The sequence below is a fragment of the Coregonus lavaretus genome (assembly GCF_964263955.1).
Source record: "Coregonus lavaretus genome assembly, chromosome: 24".
NCBI lineage: Eukaryota > Metazoa > Chordata > Actinopteri > Salmoniformes > Salmonidae > Coregonus > Coregonus lavaretus.
In genome coordinates this window covers 46,932,006-46,953,102 of record NC_140011.1, presented here as the reverse complement: position 1 = coordinate 46,953,102, position 21,097 = coordinate 46,932,006, and the positions used below count along the sequence as shown (strand labels likewise).

At 45.4% G+C, this 21,097-nt stretch overlaps 1 protein-coding gene across 1 annotated transcript in view; it reads right to left on the bottom strand.

Annotated features, from left to right (window-relative positions):
* LOC311099578 (serine/threonine-protein kinase Chk1-like) overlaps nucleotides 1-19,728 on the bottom strand; it is a 34,422-nt gene extending 14,694 nt beyond the window's left edge. Inside the window, exons 1-9 of the mRNA XM_084140273.1 lie at nucleotides 19,620-19,728; nucleotides 17,517-17,582; nucleotides 10,103-10,217; nucleotides 9,706-9,814; nucleotides 9,520-9,584; nucleotides 8,712-8,781; nucleotides 8,395-8,583; nucleotides 8,175-8,279; nucleotides 3,032-3,182 (exon numbers count right to left, since the gene is read on the bottom strand). Of these exons, the coding sequence (XP_083996399.1) occupies nucleotides 3,032-3,182; nucleotides 8,175-8,279; nucleotides 8,395-8,583; nucleotides 8,712-8,781; nucleotides 9,520-9,584; nucleotides 9,706-9,814; nucleotides 10,103-10,217; nucleotides 17,517-17,581 (869 nt within the window). The 5' untranslated portion in view covers nucleotide 17,582; nucleotides 19,620-19,728. The remainder of the gene's footprint in view (nucleotides 1-3,031; nucleotides 3,183-8,174; nucleotides 8,280-8,394; nucleotides 8,584-8,711; nucleotides 8,782-9,519; nucleotides 9,585-9,705; nucleotides 9,815-10,102; nucleotides 10,218-17,516; nucleotides 17,583-19,619) is intronic.
* Between the last annotated feature and the right edge of the window lie 1,369 nt (nucleotides 19,729-21,097).

The following is a 21,097-nucleotide window of genomic DNA, read 5'->3' as shown; positions in this document are numbered from 1 at the left end:
ACCATAACATAGTTGTAACATAACCCACCTGTTGTTCCTGTGTAGTTGTGTGTCGGAGCACAGTAGTTTATTGTGAGAGGATGAGGATGTGAGGGTCTAACCCACCTGTTGTTCCTGTGTAGTTGTGTGTCGGAGCACAGTAGTTTATTGTGAGAGGATGAGGATGTGAGGGTCTAACCCACCTGTTGTTCCTGTGTAGTTGTGTGTCGGAGCACAGTAGTTTGTTGTGAGAGGATGAGGATGTGAGGGTCTAACCCACCTGTTGTTCCTGTGTAGTTGTGTGTCGGAGCACAGTAGTTTGTTGTGAGAGGATGAGGATGTGAGGGTCTAACCCACCTGTTGTTCCTGTGTAGTTGTGTGTCGGAGCACAGTAGTTTATTGTGAGAGGATGAGGATGTGAGGGTCTAACCCACCTGTTGTTCCTGTGTAGTTGTGTGTCGGAGCACAGTAGTTTATTGTGAGAGGATGAGGATGTGAGGGTCTAACCCACCTGTTGTTCCTGTGTAGTTGTGTGTCGGAGCACAGTAGTTTATTGTGAGAGGATGAGGATGTGAGGGTCTAACCCACCTGTTGTTCCTGTGTAGTTGTGTGTCGGAGCACAGTAGTTTGTTGTGAGAGGATGAGGATGTGAGGGTCTAACCCACCTGTTGTTCCTGTGTAGTTGTGTGTCGGAGCACAGTAGTTTATTGTGAGAGGATGAGGATGTGAGGGTCTGACCCACCTGTTGTTCCTGTGTAGTTGTGTGTCGGAGCACAGTAGTTTGTTGTGAGAGGATGAGGATGTGAGGGTCTAACCCACCTGTTGTTCCTGTGTAGTTGTGTGTCGGAGCACAGTAGTTTGTTGTGAGAGGATGAGGATGTGAGGGTCTGACCCACCTGTTGTTCCTGTGTAGTTGTGTGTCGGAGCACAGTAGTTTGTTGTGAGAGGATGAGGATGTGAGGGTCTAACCCACCTGTTGTTCCTGTGTAGTTGTGTGTCGGAGCACAGTAGTTTGCTGTGAGAGGATGAGGATGTGAGGGTCTAACCCACCTGTTGTTCCTGTGTAGTTGTGTGTCGGAGCACAGTAGTTTATTGTGAGAGGATGAGGATGTGAGGGTCTAACCCACCTGTTGTTCCTGTGTAGTTGTGTGTCGGAGCACAGTAGTTTATTGTGAGAGGATGAGGATGTGAGGGTCTAACCCACCTGTTGTTCCTGTGTAGTTGTGTGTCGGAGCACAGTAGTTTATTGTGAGAGGATGAGGATGTGAGGGTCTAACCCACCTGTTGTTCCTGTGTAGTTGTGTGTCGGAGCACAGTAGTTTGTTGTGAGAGGATGAGGATGTGAGGGTCTAACCCACCTGTTGTTCCTGTGTAGTTGTGTGTCGGAGCACAGTAGTTTGCTGTGAGAGGATGAGGATGTGAGGGTCTAACCCACCTGTTGTTCCTGTGTAGTTGTGTGTCGGAGCACAGTAGTTTATTGTGAGAGGATGAGGATGTGAGGGTCTAACCCACCTGTTGTTCCTGTGTAGTTGTGTGTCGGAGCACAGTAGTTTGCTGTGAGAGGATGAGGATGTGAGGGTCTAACCCACCTGTTGTTCCTGTGTAGTTGTGTGTCGGAGCACAGTAGTTTGTTGTGAGAGGATGAGGATGTGAGGGTCTAACCCACCTGTTGTTCCTGTGTAGTTGTGTGTCGGAGCACAGTAGTTTGTTGTGAGAGGATGAGGATGTGAGGGTCTAACCCACCTGTTGTTCCTGTGTAGTTGTGTGTCGGAGCGCAGTAGTTTGTTGTGAGAGGATGAGGATGTGAGGGTCTAACCCACCTGTTGTTCCTGTGTAGTTGTGTGTCGGAGCACAGTAGTTTATTGTGAGAGGATGAGGATGTGAGGGTCTAACCCACCTGTTGTTCCTGTGTAGTTGTGTGTCGGAGCACAGTAGTTTGTTGTGAGAGGATGAGGATGTGAGGGTCTAACCCACCTGTTGTTCCTGTGTAGTTGTGTGTCGGAGCGCAGTAGTTTGTTGTGAGAGGATGAGGATGTGAGGGTCTAACCCACCTGTTGTTCCTGTGTAGTTGTGTGTCGGAGCACAGTAGTTTGTTGTGAGAGGATGAGGATGTGAGGGTCTAACCCACCTGTTGTTCCTGTGTAGTTGTGTGTCGGAGCACAGTAGTTTGTTGTGAGAGGATGAGGATGTGAGGGTCTAACCCACCTGTTGTTCCTGTGTAGTTGTGTGTCGGAGCACAGTAGTTTATTGTGAGAGGATGAGGATGTGAGGGTCTAACCCACCTGTTGTTCCTGTGTAGTTGTGTGTCGGAGCACAGTAGTTTGTTGTGAGAGGATGAGGATGTGAGGGTCTAACCCACCTGTTGTTCCTGTGTAGTTGTGTGTCGGAGCACAGTAGTTTATTGTGAGAGGATGAGGATGTGAGGGTCTAACCCACCTGTTGTTCCTGTGTAGTTGTGTGTCGGAGCACAGTAGTTTATTGTGAGAGGATGAGGATGTGAGGGTCTAACCCACCTGTTGTTCCTGTGTAGTTGTGTGTCGGAGCACAGTAGTTTATTGTGAGAGGATGAGGATGTGAGGGTCTAACCCACCTGTTGTTCCTGTGTAGTTGTGTGTCGGAGCACAGTAGTTTGTTGTGAGAGGATGAGGATGTGAGGGTCTAACCCACCTGTTGTTCCTGTGTAGTTGTGTGTCGGAGCACAGTAGTTTATTGTGAGAGGATGAGGATGTGAGGGTCTAACCCACCTGTTGTTCCTGTGTAGTTGTGTGTCGGAGCACAGTAGTTTATTGTGAGAGGATGAGGATGTGAGGGTCTAACCCACCTGTTGTTCCTGTGTAGTTGTGTGTCGGAGCACAGTAGTTTATTGTGAGAGGATGAGGATGTGAGGGTCTAACCCACCTGTTGTTCCTGTGTAGTTGTGTGTCGGAGCACAGTAGTTTATTATGAGAGGATGAGGATGTGAGGGTCTAACCCACCTGTTGTTCCTGTGTAGTTGTGTGTCGGAGCACAGTAGTTTGCTGTGAGAGGATGAGGATGTGAGGGTCTAACCCACCTGTTGTTCCTGTGTAGTTGTGTGTCGGAGCACAGTAGTTTGTTGTGAGAGGATGAGGATGTGAGGGTGTGACTGAACCATGGATCGGTCTTGAGTTCAGATATAGACAGCCTCTCTTCTGGCAAGGCCCGGAGCAGCTTAGATAGCAGACCTAAAGAGACACACATCCAAAAAAGAAATAAAATATATATATATACACACACAAAGTGGGGGGGGGGAAAGTATTTAGTCAGCCACCAATTGTGCAAGTTCTCCCACTTAAAAAGATGAGAGAGGCCTGTAATTTTCATCATAGGTACACGTCAACTATGACAGACAAAATGATTTTTAAAAATCCAGAAAATCACATTGTAGGATTTTTAATGAATTTATTTGCAAATTATGGTGGAAAATAAGTATTTGGTCAATCACAAACGTTTCTCAATACTTTGTTATATACCCTTTGTTGGCAATGACACAGGTCAAACGTTTTCTGTAAGTCTTCACAAGGTTTTCACACACTGTTGTTGGTATTTTGGCCCATTCCTCCACGCAGATCTCCTCTAGAGCAGTGATGTTTTGGGGCTGTCGCTGGGCAACACAGACTTTCAACTCCCTCCAAAGATTTTCTATGGGGTTGAGATCTGGAGACTGGCTAGGCCACTCCAGGACCTTGAAATGCTTCTTACGAAGCCACTCCTTCGTTGCCCGGGCGGTGTGTTTGGGATCATTGTCATGCTGAAAGACCCAGCCACGTTTCATCTTCAATGCCCTTGCTGATGGAAGGAGGTTTTCACTCAAAATCTCACGATACATGGCCCCATTCATTCTTTCCTTTACACGGATCAGTTGTCCTGGTCCCTTTGCAGAAAAACAGCCCCAAAGCATGATGTTTCCACCCCCATGCTTCACAGTAGGTATGGTGTTCTTTGGATGCAACTCAGCATTCTTTGTCCTCCAAACACGACGAGTTGAGTTTTTACCAAAAAGTTATATTTTGGTTTCATCTGACCATATGACATTCTCCCAATCCTCTTTTGGATCATCCAAATGCACTCTAGCAAACTTCAGACGGGCCTGGACATGTACTGGCTTAAGCAGGGGGACACGTCTGGCACTGTAGGATTTGAGTCCCTGGCGGCGTAGTGTGTTACTGATGGTAGGCTTTGTTACTTTGGTCCCAGCTCTCTGCAGGTCATTCACTAGGTCCCCCTGTGTGGTTCTGGGATTTTTGCTCACCGTTCTTGTGATCATTTTGACCCAACGGGGTGAGATCTTGCGTGGAGCCCCAGATCGAGGGAGATTATCAGTGGTCTTGTATGTCTTCCATTTCCTAATAATTGCTCCCACAGTTGATTTCTTCAAACCAAGCTGCTTACCTATTGCAGATTCAGTCTTCCCAGCCTGGTGCAGGTCTACAATTTTGTTTCTGGTGTCCTTTGACAGCTCTTTGGTCTTGGCCATAGTGGAGTTTGGAGTGTGACTGTTTGAGGTTGTGGACAGGTGTCTTTTATACTGATAACAAGTTCAAACAGGTGCCATTAATACAGGTAACGAGTGGAGGACAGAGGAGCCTCTTAAAGAAGTTGTTACAGGTCTGTGAGAGCCAGAAATCTTGCTTGTTTGTAGGTGACCAAATACTTATTTTCCACCATAATTTGCAAATAAATTCATTAAAAATCCTACAATGTGATTTTCTGGATTTTTTTCTCCTCAATTTGTCTGTCATAGTTGACATGTACCTATGATGAAAATTACAGGCCTCTCTCATCTTTTTAAATGGGAGAACTTGCACAATTGGTGGCTGACTAAATACTTTTTTCCCCCACTGTGTGTGTGTGTGTATATATGTGTGTGTGTGTGTGTATATATATATATATATATATACACACATATATACACACACACACACACACACATGCTGTTCAGTACCAGTCAAAAGTTAAGGTTTTTCTTTATTTTTACAATTTTTTACATTGTAGAATAATAGTGAAGACATCAAAACTATGAAATAACACATATGGAATCATGTAGTAAACAAAAAAAGTGTTTAAAATATATTTTGATTTGTTATATTTGAGATTCTTCAAATAGCCACTCTTTGCCTTGATGACAGCTTTGCACACTCTTGGCATTCTCTCAACCAGCTTCACCTGGAACGCTTTTCCAACAGTCTTGAAAGAGTTCCCACATATGCTGAGCACTTGTTGGCTGCTTTTCCTTCACTCTGCAGTCCAACTCATCCCAAACCATCTCAATTGGGTTGAGGTTGGGGGATTGTGGAGGCCAGGTCATCTGATGCAGCACTCCATCACTCTCCTTCGTGGTAAAATAGCCCTTATACAGCCTGGAGGTGTGTTGGGTCATTGTCCTGTTGAAAAACAAATGATAGTCCCACTAAGCCCAAACCAGATGGGATAGAGTATCGCTGCAGAATGCTGTGGTAGCCATGCTGGTTAAGTGGGCCTTGAATTCTAAATAAATCACAGACAGTGTCACCAGCAAAGCACCCCCACACCATAACACCTCCTCCTCCATGCTTCACGGTGGGAACTACACATGCGGAGATCATCCGTTCACCCACACCGCGTCTCACAAAATACCAATTTGGACTCCACCGGTCTAATGTCCATTGCTCATGTTTCTTGGCTCAAGCAGGTCCCTTCTTATTGGAGTCCTTTAGTAGTGGTTTCTTTGCAGCAATTCGACCATGAAGGCCTGATTCACACAGTCTCCTCTGAACAGTTGATGTTGAGATGTGTCTGTTACTTGAACTCTGTGAAGCATTTATTTGGGCTGCAATTTCTGAGGCTGGTAACTCTAATGAACTTATCCTCTGCAGCAGAGGTAACTCTGGGTCTTCCTTTCCTGTGGCGGTCCTCATGAGAGCCAGTTTCATCATAGCGCTTGATGGTTTTTGCGACTGCACTTGAAGAAACTTTCAAAGTTCTTGAAATGTTCTGTATTGACTGACCTTCATGTCTTAAAGTAATGATGGACTGTCATTTCTCTTTGCTTATTTGAGCTGTTCTTGCAATAATATGGACTTAGTCTTTTACCAAATAGGGCTATCTTCTGTATACCCACCCTACCTTGTCACAACACAACTGATTGGCTCAAACGCATTAAGAAATTCCACAAATTAACTTTTAACAAGGCACACCTGTTAATTGAAATGCATTCCAGGTGACTACCTCATGAAGCTGGTTGAGAGAATGCCAAGAGTGTGCAAAGCTGTCATCAAGGCAAAGGGTGGCTACTTTGAAGAATCTCAAATATATTTTGATTTGTTTAACACTTTTTTGGTTACTACATGATTCCATATGTGTTATTTCATAGTTTGGATGTCTTCACTATTATTCTACAATGTAAAAAATTGTAAAAATAAAGAAAAACCCTTGAATGAGTAGGTGTGTCCAAACTTTTGACACACTACCGTTCAAAGGTTTGGGTCACTTAGAAATGTCCTTGTTTTTGAAAGAAAAGCACTTTTTTCATCCAATAACATCATATTGATCAGAAATACAGTGTAGACATTGTTAATGTTGTAAATGGCTATTGTAGCTGGAAACGGCTGTTTTTTTATGGAATATAGGCGTACAGAGGCCCATTATCAGCAACCATCAGTCCTGTGTTCCAATGGCACGTTGTGTTTGCTAATCCAAGTTTATCATTTTAAAAGGCTAATTGATCATTAGAAAACCATTTTGCAATTATGTTAGCACAGCTGAAAACTGTTGTGCTGATTAAAGAAGCAATAAAACTGGCCTTCTTGAGACTAGTTGAGTATCTGGAGCATCAGCAATTGTGGGTTCGATTACAGGCTCAAAATGGCCAGAAACAAATAACTTTCTTCTGAAACTCGTCAGTCTATTCTTGTTCTGAGAAATGAAGGCTATTCCATGCGAGAAATTGCCAAGAAACTGAAGATCTCGTACAACGCTATGTACTACTCCCTTCACAGAACAGCGCATACTGGCTCTAACCAGAATAGAAAGAGGAGTGGGAGGCCCCGGTGCACAACTGAGCAAGAGGACAAATACATTAGAGTTTAGTTTGAGAAACAGACGCCTCACAGGTCCTCAACTGGCAGCTTCATTAACTAGTACCCGCAAGACACCAGTCTCAACGTCAACAGTGAAGAGACGACTCCGGGATGCTGACCTTCTAGGCAGAGTTGCAAAGAAAAAGCCATATCTCAGACTGGCCAATAAAAAGAAAAGATTAAGATGGGCAAAAGAACACAGACACTGGACAGAGGAAGATTGGAAAAAAGTGTTATGGACAGACGAACCGAAGTTTGAGGTGTTCGGATCACAAAGAAGAACATTTGTGAGACACAGACCAAATGAAAAGATGCTGGAGGAGTGCTTGATGCCATCTGTCAAGCATGGTGGAGGCAATGTGATGGTCTGGGGGTGCTTTGGTGGTGGTAAAGTGGGAGATTTGTACAGGGTAAAAGGGATCTTGAAGAAGGAAGGCTATCACTCCATTTTGCAACGCCATACCCTGTGGACGGCGCTTGATTGGAGCCAATTTCCTCCTACAACAGGACAATGACCCAAAGCACAGCTCCAAACTATGCAATAACTATTTCGGGAAGAAGCAGTCAGCTGGTATTCTGTCTATAATGGAGTGGCCAGCACAGTCACCGGATCTCAACCCTATTGAGCTGTTGTGGGAGCAGCTTGACCGTATGGTACGTAAGAAGTGCCCATCAGGATTATTTGATGAAAGCAAAGTTTGAAGGACACAATTATTATTTCAATTAAAAATCATTATTTCTAACCTTGTCAATGACTACATTTCAAACTCATTTCATGTATGTTTACATGGAAAACAAGGACATTTCTAAGTGACCCCAAACTTTTGAACAGTAGAATGTGTGTAATATATATATATATATACATAGAACCATGGAGTTTAGACTGAGACACTGTTCTGGACTGGCCTATAGTAGTTACAGTGTCTTACTGAGGGGGGGGTGTCTTACTGAGGGGGGGTGGTGTCTTACTGAGGGGGTGTGTCTTACTGAGGGGGTGTGTCTTACTGAGGGGGGTGTGTCTTACTGAGGGGGGTGTGTCTTACTGAGGGGGGTGTGTCTTACTGAGGGGGGTGTGTCTTACTGAGGGGGGTGTGTCTTACTGAGGGGGGTGTGTCTTACTGAGGGGGGTGTGTGTAACCTTCTTCCAGGGGGAGAGGTAGGTCTTCTTCTGCAGCCAATCAGAATACTCCTGGCAGCTCTCGCTGGGCTGGTCCCATGGCAACTCTGTAACCATAGCAACTCTGTCACACACACACACACACACAGAGGTTCCAGAGCAACTCTACAACCTTCCAATGACAACGTCACACACACACACACACACACACACCACCCCTACCGCCAGCCAACATGGCAGTGAGGACGATGCCACAGGCCCAGACGTCAGCTGGTTGAGCGCTGAACTCTAATTTGCTGAGCAGCTCAGGCGCGACGTACGGCAGCGTTCCACAAAGCCTGTTCAGACGCCGCTCTCGCCCACGGTGACGGAACATCGTAGCGAGACCGAAGTCTGACAACTTTAGGTTATCTACACACAACAGAACACAGAACACAGAACACAGAACACACAACAGAACACAGAACACAGTATACACCATTATGTCAAAATAAAATTAGCACAACTTCCAGCACACACTCAGTCAAACACACACACACCTTTATCGTCCAGTAGAATGTTCTCAGGCTTGATGTCTCTGTGGGTGATACCTACACTGTGGAGATACTCCTAGAGAGGGGGGAGGGAGAAGGAGAGAGGGGGGAGGGAGAAGGAGAGAGGGGGGAGGGAGAAGGAGAGAGGGGGGAGGGAGAAGGAGAGAGGGGGGAGGGGGGAGGGAGAAGGGGGGAGGGGAGAGGGGAGGGGGAAGGAGAGAGGGGGGAGGGAGAAGGAGAGAGGGGGAGGGAGATGGAGAGAGGGGGGAGGGAGATGGAGAGAGGGGGGAGGGAGAAGGAGAGAGGGGGGAGGGAGAAGGGGAGAGGGGAAGGATAGAGGGGGGAGGGAGAAGGAGAGAGGGGGGAGGGAGAAGGAGAGAGGGGAGAGGGAGAAGGAGAGAGGGGAGAGGGAGAAGGAGAGAGGGGGGAGGGAGAAGGAGAGAGGGGGGAGGGAGAAGGAGAGAAGGGGAGGGAGAAGGAGAGAAGGGGGAGGGAGAAGGAGAGAGGGGGGAGGGAGAAGGAGAGAGGGGGGAGGGGGGAGGGAGAAGGGGGAGGGAGAGGGGAGGGGGAAGGAGAGAGGGGGGAGGGAGAAGGAGAGAGGGGGGAGGGAGAAGGAGAGAGGGGGGAGGGAGAAGGAGAGAGGGGGGAGGGAGAAGGAGAGAAGGGGAGGGAGAAGGAGAGAAGGGGAGGGAGAAGGAGAGAGGGGGGAGGGAGAAGGAGATTAAATCTAGTATATCCACCAAACCAACTCCGCGCTACGCTCCGTAGACCCCTTCACTCCGACCTCTAACCCTCCTCGGTAACTGTCACTCACCACAGCTGCTATCAACTGCTGGAAAAACCTGTGAGCTTCTCTCTCTGGCATCCCCAAATCAGGCTCTGAGAGGGAGAGGAGAGAGAGAGAGAGAGTTGTTTCAGTGTGAGATGGCCCCCAGCCTGTGATTGGCTGATTGAATCCTCTCTCAGTGTTGTGATTGGCTGCTGGCACTGTCAGTCTCACCAATCCTGTCGAATAGCTCTCCTCCACTGCAGTACTCCAGGAACAGATAGACAGTCGGCCCCTCCCTCCGGTGGCCGAAGAAACGCACTATGTTAGGGTGGGACAGAACCTGTAACACACAACCAGAAGTCCATGAGAAAGCAAAAAATAATAATCGATGACCAATATATAATTTTTAAATATCATAAATAAAGGACAAAGACATAGGTCAGACAGACAGACCTACCAGACAGACAGGCAGACAGGTATACCAGACAGGGAGACAGGCCAGACCAGACCAGACCAGACAGGCAGGCAGGCAGGTATACCAGACAGGGAGACAGGCCAGACCAGACCAGACCAGACAGGCAGGCAGGTATACCAGACAGGGAGACAGGCATAAGACAGAGATAGGTACCTTGTTGATGCAGATCTCTTTCTTGACGTTCTCAGAACACTCCTTCCCCTGAGACGTATCAATGACCTTCACCGCTACAGCTTCTCCTGTCTGTCGGTTCACTAACAGCCTCACCCTGAGACACACACACACACACACCATGAATACCACACCGCTACAGCCTCTCCTGTCTGTCGGTTCACTAACAGCCTCACCCTGAGACACACACACACACCATGAATACCACACCGCTACAGCCTCTCCTGTCTGTCGGTTCACCAACAGCCTCACCCTGAGACACACACACACACACACCATGAATACCACACCGCTACAGCCTCTCCTGTCTGTTGGTTCACTAACAGCCTCACCCTGAGACACACACACACACACACACACACACACACACACACCATGAATACCACACACACACACACACACCATGAATACCACACACACACCATGAATACCACACACACACCATGAATACCACACACAACATGAATACCACACACAACATGAATACCACACACACACACACACACACACCATGAATACCACACACACACACACACACACCATGAATACCACACACCATGAATACCACACACACCATGAATACCACACACACACACACCATGAATACCACACACACCATGAATACCACACACACACACCATGAATACCACACACACACACACACACACACACACACCATGAATACCACACACACACACCATGAATACCACACACACACCATGAATACCACACACACACACACACCATGAATACCACACACACACCATGAATACCACACACACACACACACACACACACCATGAATACCACACACACACACACACACCATGAATACCACACACACACCATGAATACCACACACACACACACACACCATGAATACCACACACACACACACACCATGAATACCACACACACACACACACACACACCATGAATACCACACACACACACACACACCATGAATACCACACACACACACACCCACACACACCATGAATACCACACACACACACACACACACCATGAATACCACACACACACACACACACCATGAATACCACACACACACACACACACACCATGAATACCACACACACACACCATGAATACCACACCGCTACAGCCTCTCCTGTCTGTCGGTTCACTAACAGCCTCACCCTGAGACACACACACACACCATGAATACCACACCGCTACAGCCTCTCCTGTCTGTCGGTTCACCAACAGCCTCACCCTGAGACACACACACACACACACCATGAATACCACACCGCTACAGCCTCTCCTGTCTGTTGGTTCACTAACAGCCTCACCCTGAGACACACACACACACACACACACACACCATGAATACCACACACACACACACACCATGAATACCACACACACACCATGAATACCACACACACACATACCATGAATACCACACACACACATACCATGAATACCACACACACACACCATGAATACCACACACACACCATGAATACCACACACAACATGAATACCACACACACACACACACACACCATGAATACCACACACACACACACACACACCATGAATACCACACACCATGAATACCACACACACCATGAATACCACACACACACACACCATGAATACCACACACACACACACACACCATGAATACCACACACACACACACACACCATGAATACCACACACACACACACACACACCATGAATACCACACACACACACACCATGAATACCACACACACACCATGAATACCACACACACACACACACACCATGAATACCACACACACACACACACACCATGAATACCACACACACACCATGAATACCACACACACACACACACACCATGAATACCACACACACACACACACCATGAATACCACACACACACACACACACCATGAATACCACACACACACACACACCATGAATACCACACACACACACACACACACACACCATGAATACCACACACACACACACACACACACACCATGAATACCACACACACACACACACACCATGAATACCACACACACACACACACACCATGAATACCACACACACACACACACACCATGAATACCACACACACACACACACACACCATGAATACCACACACACTAGGGATGTGACAAACGGACAAAATCAGCGTTCCATTAAAACGATGGAGAACAGTGCAGAATACGGTCCTATTGAGTACGACCACTAGGGGGCAATCATAGGCTCCATCTCAAACTGAACCTGTGGGCCCTGAGCCCTTCATGGAGTGGCCACTTGCTGATGTGTTCGATAGTGATCACTCGAGGCCGTAAGTGTTTCCGACAAAATGAGCATTAAGACGATGCCCACTCTACCTCCCAACTGACGCTTATCAATATTTCAAATGTATTTACCATTTGTGAGCATTGTCTACCTGGGGCAGACAGACTCACTGCGGACCTGGGGCAGACAGAGACTCACTGCGGACCTGGGGCAGACAGACTGATAGACAGGTAGAAGGTTAGAAGAACTAAACGACATCTCTCTACATAATCCCTCTCCATTGATTTCATCAGCTGATATAGCTTGTCATGTACTTCTCGAGCAGTACATGAGGCGATGCCGTCATACAGCACGTGAGCTGTCCAAAGCAAAAATAATCAATCTACTGGCTGAGACCTTCAATAGTGAACATATCAGCAACATGCTGGCTACTGTTGATAGTCTGCAAAAAGAGAACTAGCATTGAGTTGGCTAGGGCAGTCTGACCAAAAAATTTAACGTTTGGGTTGACCGAGAGCAGTCTTCATTTGACCAATCAAGTTTTCAAAAGGCGTATTTTTCCATATATAGACACACCCTGTGTTTGAATAAAAAAAAAAAATATATATATATATATATATATATATATATACACACACACACACACACATATACATACATACACACACAAAGAACCAGTCAAACGTTTGGACACACCTACTCATTAAAGGGTTTTTCTATATTTGTACTATTTTCTACATTGTAGAATAATAGTGAAGACATCAAAACTATGAAATAACACATATGGAATCATGTAGTAGCCAAAAAAGTGTTTAAAATATATTTTAGATTCTTCAAAGTAGCAACCCTTTGCCTTGACGACAGCTTTGCACACTCTTGGTATTCTCTCAACCAGCTTCATGAGGTAGTCACCTGGAATACATTTAAATTAAGAGGTGTGCCTTCTTAAAAGTTAATTTGTGGAATTTCTTTCCTTCTTAATGTGTTCGAGCCAATCAGTTGTGTTGTGACAAGGTAGGTGGGGTATACAGAAGATAGCCCTATTTGGTAAAAGACCAAGTCCATATTATGGCAAGAACAGCTCAAATAAGCAAAGAGAAACAACAGTCCATCATTACTTTAAGACATGAAGGTCAGTCAATACGGAACATTTCAAGAACTTTAAAAGTTTCTTCAAGTGCAGTCGCAAAAACCATCAAGCGCTATGATGAAACTGGCTCTCATGAGGACCGCCACAGGAAAGGAAGACCCAGAGTTACCTCTGCTGCAGAGGATAAGTTCATTAGAGTTACCAGCCTCAGAAATTGCAGCCCAAATAAATGCTTCACAGAGTTCAAGTAACAGACACATCTCAACATCAACTGTTCAGAGGAGACTGTGTGAATCAGGCCTTCATGGTCGAATTGCTGCAAAGAAACAACTACTAAAGGACACCAATAATAAGAAGAGACCTGCTTGGGCCAAGAAACACGAGCAAAGCAAAGATATGGCATATAGAAGTAAACCAGATGGACATCATGAAAATGATCAGAGAGGTTGAGGAAGTTCAGGAGTAAAAACAAACAGCGGCTGACCAAAACATCGCTGGTGGAAGATAGGCACTCGGAGAGGCCTGCTGGTTCGACATAGGAGGCGCGCTCACGACCCACCGCTTCCAAGTATACTACAAGCTAATGTTCAGTCTTTGGATAACAAAGTCGACGAGCTCCGTGCAAGGATTTCCTTCCAGATAGAAATCAGGGCCTGTAACATATTCTGTTTCACTGAAACATGGCTCTTTGGGGATATTCTGTCCAAATCGGTCCAGCCAGATGGGTTCTCAGGTCATTGCGCAGACAGAAATAAATCTCTCTCCGGGAAGCAGAAGGGCGGAGGTGTGTGTTTCATGATTAATAACTCATGGTGTAATTGTAGTAACATACAGGAACTCGAGTCCTTCTGTTCACCCGACCTAAAATATCTCAATCAAATGGCGACCGTATTATTTTTACATTTTAGTCATTTAGCAGACGCTCTTATCCAGAGCGACTACATATATTATTATTGATTTTTTTCGTACTGGCGATGCAGTGCCTTAGACCACTGCGCCACTCTTGGAGACGTATTATCTCCCAAGATAATTTTCTTCGGTTATAGTCACGGCCGTGTATATCCCCCCTCAAGCAGATACCACGACAGCCCTCAAAGAACTTCACTGGACCTTATGCAGACTGGAAACCACATATCCTGAGGCCACATTTATTGTAGCCGGGGATTTTAACAAAGCAAATTTGAGGACTAGGCTGCCGAAGTTCTATCCAAAATCTAAAATCCTCGACCATTGCTATTCAAACTTCCGGGATGGTTATAAGGCCCTCCCCCGCCCTCCTTTCAGCAAATCTGACCACGACTCCATTTTGCTCCTCCCTTTCTATAGGCAGAAACTCAAAACAGGAAGTACCCGTGATATGGACTATTCAACGCTGGTCTGACCAACCGGAATCCACGCTTCAAGATTGTTTTGATCACGCGGACTGGGATATGTTCCGGGTAGCTTGCGAAAATAACTTTGACGAATACACTGAAACGGTGACTGAGTTTATCAGGAAGTGTATAGGAGAGGTTGTGCCCACTGTGACTATTAAAACCTAACCAGAAACCGTGGATAGATGGCAGCCTTCGTGCAAAACTGAAAGAGCGAACCACCGCATTTAACCATGGCAAGGTGACTGGGAATATGGCAGAATACAAACAGTGTAGCTACTCACTCCGCAAGGCAATTAAACTGCCAAAACATCAGTATAGAGACAAAGTCGGCTCAGACACGAGACGTATGTGGCAGGGTCTACAGACAATCACGGACTACAAAAGGAAAATCAGCCAAGTCGCCGACACCTCGCTTCCAGACAAGCTAAACACCTTCATTGTCCGCTTTGAGGATAACAGTGCCACTGACGTGGCCCACTACCAAGGACTGTGGGCTCTCCTTCTCCGTAGCCTACACGAATAAGACATTTAAGCATGTTAACCCCCGCAAGGCTGCCGGCCCAGAAGGCATCCCTAGCCGCATCCTCAGAGCATGCGCAGACCAGCTGGCTGGTGTGTTCACGGACATATTCAATCTCTCCCTTTCCCAGTCTGCTGTCCCCACATGCTTCAAGATGGCCACCATTGTTCCTGAACCTAAGAAAGCAAAGGTAACTGAACTAAATTACTATCGCCCGTAGCACTCACCTCTGACATCATGAAGTGCTTTGAGAGACTAGTCAAGGATCATATCACCTCTACCTAACCTGTCACCCTAGACCCACTTGGTCTGAACCCCGCCCTGTGCAACTGGATCCTGGACTTCCTGACGGGCCGCCCCCAGGTGGTGAATGTAGGAAACAACATCTCCACTTCGCTGATCCTAAACACTGGGGCCCCAGAAGGGTGTGTGCTCAGCCCCCTCCTGTACTCCCTGTTCACACATGACTGCGTGGCCAAGCATGCCTCCAACCCAATCATCAAGTTTGCAGACGACACAACAGTAGTAGGCTTGATTACCAACAATGACGAGACCACCTACAGGGAGGAGGTGAGGGCTCTGGGAGTGTGGTGCCAGGAAAATAACCTCTCACTCAACGTCAACAAAACAAAGGAGATGATCGTGGACTTCAGGAAACAGCAGAGGGTGCACCCCCCTATCCACATCGACGGGACCGCAGTGGAGAAGGTGGAAAGCTTCAAGTTCCTTGGCGTACACATCACTGACAAATTGAAATGGTCCACCCACGCAGGCAGTGTGGTGAAGAAGGCACAACAGAGCCTCTTCAAGCTCAGGAGTCTGAAGAAATTTGGTTTGGCACCTAAAACCCTGTATCACCGCCTTGTACTGCAACTGCACCGCCCGCAACCGCAGGGCTCTCCAGAGGGTGGTGCGGTCTGCCGAACGCATTACCGGGGACAAACTACCCGCCCTCCAGGACACCTACAGCACCCAATGTCACAGGAATGCTAAAAAGATCATCAAGGACATCAACCACCCGAGCCACTGCCTGTTCACCCCGCTATCATCCAGAAGGCGAGGTCGGTACAGGTGCATCAAAGCTGGGACCAAGAGAATGAAAAACAGCTTCTATTTCAAGGCCATCAGACTGTTAAATAGCCATCACTAGCACATTAGAGGCTGCTGCTGCCTATTGAAATCACTGGCCACTTTAAGAAATGGAACACTAGTCACTTTAATCATGTTTACATATCTTGCATTATTCATCTCATATGTATATACTGTATTCTATAATATTCTACTGTATCTTAGTCCATGCCGCTCTGTCATTGCGTGTCCATATATGTATATATTCTTAAATTCCATTCCTTAATTAGATTTGTGTGCATTGGGTATATGTTGTGAAATTGTTAGATATTACTTGTTAGATATTACTGCACTGTCGGAGCTAGAAGCACAAGCATTTCGCTACACCCGCAATAACATCTGCTAAACACGTGTATGTGTAAACATTTTTTTGATTTGATTGGTCAGCTATTTGAGCCAGTAAAGGGGGCTTTACTGTTCTTGGGTAGCGGAATGACTTTTGCTTCCCTCCAGGCCTGAGGGCACACACTTTCTAGTAGGCTTAGAATGAAGATATGACAAATAGGAGTGGCAATATCGTCCGCTATTATCCTCAGTAATTTTCCATCCATGTTGTCAGACCCCGGTGGCTTGTCATTGTTGATAGACAACAGCAAAAAATACACCTCTTCCAATGCTTGTCTTTCATAATTTGGTCAGATATACTTGGATGTGTACTGTCAGTGTGTGTTGCTGGCATCTCATGCCTAAGTTTGCTAATCTTGCCAATTAAAAAATAATTAAAGTAATTGACAATATCAGTGGGTTTTGTGATGAATGAGCCATCTGATTCAATTAATGATTGAGCTGAGTTTGCCTTTTTGCCCAAAATGTCATTTAAGGTGCTCCAAAGCTTCTTACTATCATTCTTTATATAATTTATAATTTGATTTATAGTGTAGTTTCTTCTTTTTATTCAGTTTAGTCACATGATTTCTCAATTTGCAGTACGTTTGCCAATCGGCTGTGCAGCCAGACTTAAATGCCATTCCTTTTGCCTCATCCATACAATTTTTGCTTGTACTCACTCTCCATATGCTCCTTCTCCCAGCGTCTGGATCAGGTCCCAGTCCTGCACAAAAGGTACCGCCATGCTGCATGTGCACACACACACACGTTAAACAGTATGTCTGACAGCTAGTCCTGAGCTGTGTTTGAATACCCATACTAACATACTGTATACTAAATACTATTAGTACATTTTAGTATACTGTAAACTAACGTTATCCTTTCAGCTTCACCTGTCTACCGGAAGTTGATGCTGTTGCCATGCAACCTATTGCTAGCATAACTAATTACTTGCTATACGTCATACGATTTCATGTGTGTTGGTAAATTCAATCTGGAGTGCCAGAGTGCGCTCTTGTGGTTCGTAAATTCAGAGCATTTCGCTTTCGGAGCGCACACTGGTCGCTCTGGTCGAGGAGTAGGGTTGATCCAAGCACCAAAAGCTAACTAGGTCAACGTTGGCTACATTGCTAGTTACTTCCAGACACAAATGAGAGAACACCTCACTCTGACCATTTTACTCGCCCTAGCAGAGCTGGTTAGGCTGTTTTCATGTTATCCAGAGCGTTGGTGACTAACTGTGCTGCTGGCAACAATATAATAACGTTTTTTTGCAGACGTTTACTGACACCGGTTAATATTCAACGGGTGTTGAGCGTTAGTAAATCCATCAGTTATTCTGCCCTCTGGAACACTCTGAAGTCGGAGTGAATAGCCATTGAGAATTAACAATGTCCATTTGGAACGCAGATAGACTATACCACTTAGCTAAGAATGACGTGAATAATTAGGTCAATACACGTTGGGTAGTTAGATAGCATATAGTTAATATATTGGCAAGTCCGATGTATTAGTAGCCAACTAACATTACGTTAGATAGCTAACTAACATACCGGTACATACTGCTGTAATGATATGCTATGTGGTTCGTAAGGATAGCATAGCTAACAAATTGTCAGCCAACTTAACGTAACTTATTTGAAAAGTCATTACTTTATTACATTGTTCAACATTTTCTTAACATTTGTCATAATTAGTTAAAGCAATCAATTTGTATCCTCTCTCCGACTTCAGCTGCATATTTTCCGCCATTTACTTCAAATCTGAAAACGTTGTGAAGCCAGACAGTCAGTAAGAACTGAGTTTTCAGTCCAACCCTAATTATAAGACACCTGATTCCACTTATTAGCTGAATCAGATATGCTAAATTAGGGTTGGACTGAAAACCTACGGGACAGTAGATCTCCAGGAAGAGTGTTGGGCAGCCCTGCTCTAAAAGCACGGAAATAGTGTCCTCTGCTTGTATACTTCGTATTAGGCGAATTTAGTACGACATCCGGGAACTTTTGGCATACTAACCATATCCATACTACGACCAATAAGCATACTACATACTCAATTTACGTCACAAATAGTAAGGTTAAGTATGAGTATTCGAACACAACTCTGAGTTTCTCTGTACCAATCCATCCAAGGCCGTGACTGTAAAGAATCTGTTTTTACTGACTGTCTGGCTAACTAAAGACATATAGCTAAACCAAGCTAACGTTACTAGCTAACTAGTCCTCAAACCAACACTAACGTTAACATGACTAACTATAATAGGACGCAATATCATAATCAATTTAGTTAACTAACGTTCGCTAGTAATTTAGCCAGCTTGGCTATATGACAGGTAACGTTACTGTGAACCAGAATAAGAGGTTCTCCTCAGTCACTCATACTCTCCTCTGTGCACAGATTCTGGTTCAGTTATACAGTATCTTAAATTTACTGTTGCCGCGTTCAGCTACTAGTCGGAACTAGGACATTTCCGACTTGCTAACTGGTTGAACGCGGCACGTGTATAACTACAACCAATTAGCCAGTCGGAAATGTCCGAGTTTCCTAGTTCCGACTAGTACGTGAACACGGCAAGTCATTCAATATCTAACCTAAGTATTGAACTATACAATATCGACAATAATTATAATTCACATGTCAGCTAGCTAAAATACGTGTTGCCAAACATGCTAGCTAGTTACTTTAACAAAACCACACATTGGCTAAATCTTACTGACGTTAAGTTTAATAGCTAACCCCAGTTCCTGTCAGGCAAGAGCAAACTAGTCTGTGTTGTTTACCTTGAGTCTTTCAGCAGTCCTGCTTCCTTATCAGCATATATATATTTTATCTAAAATCTTCAACGCGAAGTTCACTCCAACGCAGCTGCACAACAAATTTGGCGCGCTCCATGGACTTCCGTTCCGGTGGTATTTACTACAGCGTCACTTCCTGTAAACGGGATGTTTGCGGAAGTAAAAGAGAGAAGCCAGAGGCTACAATCACAGAGTTCGTACCAAAGACACCTCTAAAGACAGTACAGTATGAAGATAGGCTAAAACAGCTTCTCCAATAGAAATCCCCGGTCACACTTGTAGGCAATGTCATGGCGAAGTTGCTAGCTAAGCTCATGTGTAAAACACGTCATCGGGTTTAACGGTCGTCTCACTCTTACTGCGCATGTGCAGGCCGTCAAATCTTCTTCTTCGATGAGGATTAACGGCGTTTGGCATCCAATAAATGTTGCATTACCTCCACCTACTAGGCTGGAGTATAACTCCCTTATACTTTGCTTGAAAAAATAAATAAATAATAATAAATAAACAAATACTCTACTATCTAACCCTACTCCACTATTTTAATCTATTTAGTCCTACCTCATGCCAACAGCCTGAAAGGATGGGACACCACCACTTAACACACCCTGTAACTATTCTGACGTCAAGTCTCACACACCTAAATACCTCTCTGCAGCTGCCACCACCACCTCCATTTTCTGTGACTTAAGTTCCATCCCTGCAGTACAGTTGACAACCATTGCTATAAGTGCTAAAAATCTTACTGAAACATATATCAGTCACCCAAGTCATAGACCGTTCTCTCTGCTACAGCACAGCAAGCGGTACCGGAGCGCCAAGTCCTAGGTCCAAAAGGCTCCTTAACAGCTTCTACCCCCAAGCCATAAGACTGCTGAACAATTAATCAAATGGCCCCCGGACTATTTACATTGACACCCCCCTTTGTTTTTACACTGCTGCTACTCGCTGTTTTTTACACTGCTACTACCCCTACCTACATGTACAAATTACCTCGACTAACCTGTACCCCTGCACATTGACTCGGTACCGGTACCCCCTGTATATAGCCTCATTATAGTTATTTTATAACTTTTTTTTTTTAATATTTTTTTTTACTTTAGTTTATTTATTAAATATTTTCTTAACTCTATTTCTTGAACTGCATTGTCGGTTAAGGGCTTGTAAGTAAGCATTTCACGGTAAGGTCTACACCTGTTGGATTCGGCGCATGTGACAAATACAATTTGATTTGATTTGATTTTTTGTTGGCCTATCAGTCTGTACTGGTACAGATCTACAGCTCACACCACTCCTCTCAGGATCCTCCCCCTTGACCCATCTTCCTCTACAGCTCCCACCACACCTCTCAGGATCCTCCCCCTTGACCCATCTTCCTCTATAGCTCACACCACTCCTCTCAGGATCCCTCCCCCTTGACCTATCTTCCTCTACAGCTCACACCACTCCTCTCAGGATCCCTC